At 41.6% G+C, this 7,951-nt stretch overlaps 1 protein-coding gene across 2 annotated transcripts in view; it reads left to right on the top strand.

The window, feature by feature from the left end:
- The first annotated feature begins 2,493 nt into the window (after positions 1-2,493).
- d4 overlaps positions 2,494-7,951 on the top strand; it is a 548,883-nt gene continuing 543,425 nt past the window's right edge. For both annotated transcript variants that reach the window (XR_010860741.2, XM_067151017.2), the window contains exon 1: positions 2,494-2,678. Coding sequence is in view for 1 of the 2 variants with exons in the window: in XM_067151017.2 (XP_067007118.1) it covers positions 2,617-2,678 (62 nt within the window). In the remaining variant the exon portion in view is untranslated. The remainder of the gene's footprint in view (positions 2,679-7,951) is intronic.

Genomic DNA, 7,951 nt, shown 5'->3' with positions numbered 1-7,951 from the left:
CAATATATCAGACTTGTTTTTAATGATTGATAAGTCAACCAAAAGCTAATGAATAAGCATAATATACAGCAGAAAGAAGAGCACCACTTACAAAAAAGCACAGATAATCTCCATATCATATTGAAGAAAATCAACGAATGCAAGACCGGAAACTTACGCTAAAAACTGTTTCCTATTTATTGTAACGGATCTTACATGAATTTGCACATTTTAAGATGACGTTCTAGATGTACTATATATATTTTTAAGAGTGTTTATGCAACTGTACTTTGAATAACAGTCCGTTTATACGATATTCACATATTGAAGAAAATCAACGTACGCAAGACAAAAACTCTTTCCAACAAAAATGTTCCTATTCATCTATTATAACGGATTTTACTTGATCTGTATATTTTAAGACAACATTATACATGAATCACATTTTTTTTTTTAAGTGTTTATGTAATTGTACTTTTAATAACAGCCCATTTACATGATTTTAGGCCTAAAAAATTCACACACACATTTTAGATTGTACATAGTTGAATTCACCCTAAAGCATGCTCAACTAGAATTAAGATATATTCTATCATTATGACTAATATTATGGACAAGGCAAATCAACTAATTTGAATTATGTGAAGGTAACGGTGTACAGCTGAGGATGACTACATGTAAAGAGTCAAAACCGGTACTGTAGATATTTGTATAAATAAATTTGTATTGATAAGGTGGAACCTTTCTCGTCTATAACTTACGATAACGGTCAATACGGAAAATGAAACTGATAAATCAAGAGCCACATGTGGCCCGCAGGCTGCCTTTTGTAAACTCCTGGTCTAGACTGTTAGGATTCTTGCTGTGGACAAGACCACTGGTCTGGACGGTTAGAAGCCGCGAAGCGGCCCTGGGCCCCTAGTTTCGTGTGGAAACACGATTGGTCTGGATTGGTTCTTGCCGTGCTGATGGTTACGATAGGATCTGGACAAGACCATTGGTCTGGACGGTTACAAGCCACATTGTTATTTTACATGGCGTTTTTCGTTTGTGCTTTTATTCAGCTGGGGTTGGAATCGCAATGTATTTATCAGCACTGATGGCAATGACGTCACATTCCGTTCATGTTGACCAATGAGAATGCAAGAAGCTACTTTAGCCATGGACGTTGGCGGCTGCTGCTCTTTATTAGGTTATGAAACTAAATGCACTTCTGGGTTCCTAGACATCACAATGAACACATCTTCCCTCTAAAACAAATTCCAAGTAAGATCTGCATTATTTTTACTTCCCTATAATGTTATAAACGTTGGGCTGCAGGATGTAAAGTTATGCCCATGGAAGACAACACAAGACCTACTTCTCCCAGTATGGACATATTTGTTCAATAAGAATTTGATTTATTATTATGGTTATAAATGATCTTTTCTGCATCAGACTATCATTATGTTCTTAAATTCCTTACGTAAATGTTGCCGCTGCATCACATCTGGAGCCATCAGTATTAATCTGTAAAACCCCAATTTAGAATGCAAAATAAGCATATGATCGGTGTTACCCCATTACACATAATTTAATTTTTGCAGTTCGGTATAATACCTGTGAAAGTTACACTACGTTACGGTGCACTGTCATTGGGTTTTGGTACAGAAGTTATTTTTCTTGTTACTGAAGGGTTACGCCAATGTTACGTTTCGGAAATTTTGTTAGTGATAATTCGGATCTTTAATAGATTCTGATAGCAACAGCTTCAACAGATACGAAGCATAAATATTACCTCTACTTCAGCCTTATCTGCTCCTTTACTTGGTACAAGTACCTAAATGAGCAGGAATCTGCCCACATCACTCATTCCTTTACGTCCACAACATAAAAACGCACAAGAACTCAGAATAAAAGTCCTTAATTCAAAGGACTATCAAACAACCGAATGAAGTTTCAATTAATTAATCACTTGCATTTAGGACCAGGTGGCAGATTCCCTATCAGTTGTTTATTAATACTTGGTCTTTTCTTACATTATTTCAAAGACGTTCGAAATTGACAAGTGACCTCTCAATAAATTGTACAATACCTCTAAAAGCATAACGTCTCGTCGGAGTTCACTTATTTCTTCAGCACGCCTGCTGCCCATTTTTAACACATTTATTGGAATACTCCAGTTCGTTCACAACACGGCCTTCCTTTCACGACCACAGTCCAAACTTGAAAAACGCAGTACCGTAAACTGGTGTTTGAAGTCAATATCCCTTATAGTTTTACCCATTAACACACAAAACAGCGATATCAACATTAGACGGGAAGAATTGAGAAGAACCAAGAGCAGAACTGCCCTATCGGAAAAGCAAAGCTTGCTTCAGATCTTCAGTACAAAGCTCTAATGACTCTCGATCATTAATCTAATGTTTTCTTAAAAATCGATAATTCACACATTCTTTCTATTATATCGATACATGGTAGCAGCTCGAACTATGCTATGATACCGTATTACTCTGTACTCTGCGTGTACTACCTGCTGTACTAACGGCTTGAGAATGACAGAAATGATGACGAATGTCATTAGAATAAGAGGTGGTGGCGGCAGCGTATGCGAGTTACTTGTACATCCGAAGCCTTCGCTGTCAATGGAATCTAGGCATGATAATGGCGTCTTGTGACATTCAAATAGGAAATTCCAATGTTCTTAGCAAAATAGAAAGGTATTTCGAGTTAACTTGAATTATTTTGTGAGTTTGGTGGAAGTGTTCGCCGTGTTTTCAGTGTCTGATACGTTATGCAATTCATGACGATTGTCTAATTTCTTTATCTTAGATATATATGGTTTAGTGCGGGTAAGAAAGGAGTATTGATGTATCTTAATTTTAGTTGTATTTGTATTTTGTTCAAAACTAACGGCAAAAATACCATGTGTGAAAAGTAGGATGCTTAGTTACCATGAGTCACCATTGTTTACGTACGGTATTTTTCATATTTAAAGTCTGTTGAAGTAAAATATTTCTGAGATAAAATACCGTAATTAGCAGTCCAATTTTTATTTAAAAAATTCTCTATGGTATAACAGCAAGGCGTAGGCTACATCGATTAGTGAATTGGAATTGCATCTCTTTTATTCTCAGGGAAATTATTTTTCACTATGAATTAAATATGCATAGGTTACTTCCGTTAGGTAATATTTCGTTGAAGTTACTTCTAGTTTTAGTAAATGTAGGCCTATGAAATCCAATGAAATCTACTGTAGACCACCCATCTGGGCGCCTATATGGATCTACAGAACTATTTAATGTAGCCTGTCTCTACCACACCCTCTTTTCTCGGCGACGTTTGTTCGACCCTTTTGTCATTTCTACTTTAGTTTCACCTTTTTATGTTGCATATTTTATGTATGCTTTGAAGATAAGGGAAATGTAAATTTCTGGAATTTTTTCTCTCTTTCATGTTTCTTTGTGACTAGTTTAGATCTCTCTGTAGGAATGGTCTGCACGCTAATTAACTTAAACTCTGTTGAGAAACTTTTCTTCCTTTTCAGTTTCACTGTTCACATTTTCACGTAGGCCTATGTATAACACTTTCTTCTTAATATGATAATAATTTATTTATTTATTTTTCTATTTCATGGCCTTCATTGGACCACTTTAGTCAATTATACAATTGATTTTTTGATTTTCTCTCAGCCCAGTACTTCTTCATTCTCTCGGATTTTTTTTTTTTTTTCTCCTCGTCTGAAATCACTCTTTCCGTGGTTTATTGATCTTGGTCTGTAGTCTGGCGTCTATTTTTTAGTTCTGTGGGTCTTGTTTTTTTGTAATCTTCTACTGTCATTTGTAGGCTAGTTCCTTCATATCTTCTTTGATTTCTGTAACCTACTTAATATTACTGTTCTATAATTTTTCTGTTATTATCCTGCTGATTCTATTTTTGAATGTTCTAATTAGGTGACCAAAGAATGAGATTAGTTTTTTCTGGTATTGCTGATTACTGGTTCTATTTTTTTCTGTACTGTTTAGTTAGAAACTAGTCTCCCGTGGGGAGAGAAAAAATTCCAGAAATTTACATTTCCCTTATCCCGTGTCCATTATTATTATTATATGATGATGATGATGATAATAACAACAATACGCCATACCTGCGTACTTGTGTACCACGAACCTGCTACGCTGGCGTAGCAGGGGGTTAGGTGATACTCCCACTTGGCTTGCCGGCGGATTTGAGGGAAATAAAATACCTCTCGCGGACCACACACACTACCCCCTGCGGGTGGGGGATGCACATGTAGAATACACCCATGGTATCCTCTGCCTGTCCCCACACAGCCGAATGCCAGAAGGACATGTTGTTATTATTATTATTATTTTTTGTTTATTTAATTTTTTTACAAATATTTAGTGCTCTGTACATGCTATTGCGGGTGACTGGAGTAAGGGAGTCCTCTTGCTCATTGCCTCAGTTAGGCATCGTCCAACATCGGACCCCGGGCAGTACCGGCTATGACCAGGTGGGTGTTGCCTTGGCTGCTTTTTTCGGCTACAGAGACCCCTGATTGGAATGGGTGGCATTCGGGAAGGATGATTTCGGACATGGTGTCGAAACCACTTCCGCCTGCCACCTCGGGTAGTTCGCTACCCAAGCCTTTAACATTTGATTCCCTAAGGGGGGAACAAGCGCAGCGTATTGGTCTGGGTGCCAGCTTCCCTAGGTTCCTGGTTGCTACCAGAACCGATGGGCAAGATTTCAAGCTGCTTAAATTGATTCTTTTTTAGTCGACACATCGAAGGTGTATACAGTGAACTTGAGTATCTAAAGAAAATGCGCAATGGTGGTTTGCTTCTGAAGACGAGCCGATCAGTTGCTTAAGTGTGACCACTTTGGCGACATCCCCCTCAAAGTGGAAGAGCACAAAACCTTGATTTTGGTTTATGGGGTTATTTTCCACCGTGATCTTATTCTAAACACTGACGATGAATTGATGGAAGACATGAAGCACCGTGGCGTGACCCACGTCTGGCGTATCACATGCAAAGTCAACAGTGAAGACGTTGCCACAGGTGCATTCATAGTCTCCTTCACATTGTCAGTGTTGCCAGAGAAAGTCAAGATAACAACCTATCCTTGCGATGTGAGGCTGTACATCCTGCCTCCTATGCGATGCTGTCAATCCCAGAGATTCGGACACTTGGTATCTCATTGTTCGAATCAATCTGTTTTTGGAACATGTGGGAAAGTAGCTCACGGCGCGGAGGAGTGCACACCTCTGTACAAGTGCACTAACTGGTCTGGTCTTCATTCTCTCGAGATCGGAACTGTCCGACCTATCTGAGTGAGAAGAAGATCCAGGAGGTCAAGACCCTGGATGGTCTTTCCTACCAGGAAGCGCGCCGTAAGTTTAATTCTCTGAATGCACTGGCCAAGACACTAGTCTCTCCCAGGTTCGTCATTTTCTATTGAAACACCTTCCAAGTAGATTGCTACAAAGAGAACGAGCTTGAAGGCGAGTCCATCCCGACCTTCGACCACCAATAAGCCTGTGCCGGCTAAGAAACCTATGCCGGCACAGAAGGGGAAGAAGACAACATCTCCTCCCTCCACGACGTCGGCGAAAGCCGCGGGAGGCGACATCGTCAACCAGGGCTGTAGAATCAACTCTCAGCCCGTCTAAACAAGAATCGACGGCAGGGAAGAAGAGCGCCCTTACCAGGCGTTCTTCCACATCTCCTACAAATGGGGCCTTACGCCCTCCACCTGGAGGGCCTGATTCTGCCAGCGGGTCTTCCTCCTGGATAACCTGTGCGCTCCCCTTGCCCCCGGACTATGTCAAAGAAATTCAAGGCATTTATCTCCATCTTTGGATGGGGATGTGATTGTAGGTTAGGTAGCATTACGCTGCTTCTAACCTAAACCTCAGAAGTCCACACCCACACTATGGCACTGTTACAGCGGAATTGTAACGGTTATGACAGGCATCTTGCTGAGCTCTGCGAGTTGATTAGTGAGTACGCAGGGCCGATGACCTTCGATGTTAGGCCCCTTAAAACAACAAGCAGTGAGTACGCAGCGATATAGTTTGTATTCAGGAGACAAACTTCAGACCAGGTCATCATACGGCCTTGAGAAATTTCAGACTATACTCGACAGAACGATATTATGCCCACCGGGCGTCTGGTGACGTGGGTATTTTTGTCCGTTCTGATACTTATAGCGAAGAGGTCCCTCTAAGGACCCCACTGGAAGCAATTGCGGTGCGGGTACCGTTGCCTGTCATAGCAACAGTTTTCCACCAGGCCAGCCTCTTAACATAAATGGTCAGTGAGCTTATAGATCAGCTCCCACCTCCCTCTTATTGGGCGATTTTAATGCCCATCACCCCATATGAGGCTCTGAGACGCCTTGCTCCCGGGGACGAGGGCTGGAAAGATTAGTAACAGAGCTGGATTTATGTATTTTGAACACAGGATAACCAACTCACTTCAGTGTACGTTACGGTACATATTCTCGCATGTATGTTAGTCTATGCAGCCGAACGTTGGTTCCACTGTTTCGGTGGAATACACACGATGATCTCTGTGACAGTGACCATTTTCCCCTCATCCTTACTTTGTTGAAGCAAAACTTAAACATGTTGATTGGCCAAAGTACACATCACTAGCTCCCTTTAATGCCTATATCTGTGAGGAAATAACTTACATCACTCAAGTTATTCTTGCTGCTGCTGAGGAGTCCATTCCGTACTTCTCGGGGACTCCTCGCCGACAACTTGTTCCTTGGTGGAACGAAGAAATAGCAGCAGCTATCAAAGAACGCTGTTGCGCTCATAAACGTTACCGTAGACAGCCTACTGTGGCCAACTTGCTAACATTGAAGAAACTCTGCGCTAAGGCGCGAGTTCTTATTCGCCAAAGTAAGAACGCTTTGTGCGAGAGATTTGTGTCGTCTATGACGTCACATACTCCATCTCAAGTGTGGACTAAGCTTCGACGTATTTCTGCTCTCCAAGGATCATCTTCTGTACCGGAAATTTCCATTGCAGGCAGTGTCGTCACTGACCCACTCTCGATTGCTAACCATCTAGCTAGTTATTTCGTGGATGTATCTGGCTCCGGGAATTACCATCGTGATTTCCTCATTCTGAAGTAGGAGGCAGAATGTCATCACATTAATTTTGCCACTGAAGCTTCAGAAGACTACAACGTACCCTTTACGGAGTGGGAACTCCGCAGCGCCTTAGCGCTTTGCAAGTACACGTCTTCTGGACCAGACAACATCCATAACCAGATGTTGAAACACCTTAGTGATGATAATCTACTGTATCTCCTTCGTGTGTTCAACCGAATCTGGATAGAGGGTGATTTTCTGTCTCAGTGGCGAGAGGGCATAGTAATTCCTGTCCTCAAGCCTGACCAAGACCCTAAGTATGCAGGAAGTTACAGACCGATTTGTCTTACAAACTGCCAGTGTAAGCTATTTGAGAGGATGGTAAATCGCCGACTTGTCTGGTGTCTGGAGAAACAAGGACTCTTGTCCGAGTACCAATGTGGTTTTCGAGCGACTCGCTCGACCACTGACCACTTGGTACGCCTGGAGAGCTCTATGCAGGATGCATTCCTCCGCAAACATTTGGTAGCTGTTTTCTTTGACTTAGAAAAGGCTTATGACACCACATGGCGATATGGTATCCCTTCAGTCCTGCATCAGTGGAGATTCCGAGGTTGCTTGCCGGTTTTTATTGTGAATTGTTTGTCCCTCCATTTATTCAGTTTCCGAGTAGGGAGGACATAATTGCAATACCACGTTCAGGAAAATGGGGTTCCACAGGATCGGTCCTTAGTGTCACTCGGTTCGCGATTGCCATAAATTGTATTGTTGCTGCTGCCGGTTCAGCAGTAATACCATCGCTCTATGTGGATGATTTTGCTCTGCGCTATAGCTCGCGTAATATGGCAGTCGCAGAGCGCCAATTACAGCAAGCTATTAGGAGAGT

The sequence above is a fragment of the Anabrus simplex genome, chromosome 7 (assembly GCF_040414725.1).
Source record: "Anabrus simplex isolate iqAnaSimp1 chromosome 7, ASM4041472v1, whole genome shotgun sequence".
NCBI classification, from domain to species: domain Eukaryota; kingdom Metazoa; phylum Arthropoda; class Insecta; order Orthoptera; family Tettigoniidae; genus Anabrus; species Anabrus simplex.
The sequence above is the reverse complement of the archived record's forward strand: the minus strand, read 5'-3'. Positions and strand labels throughout refer to the sequence as shown.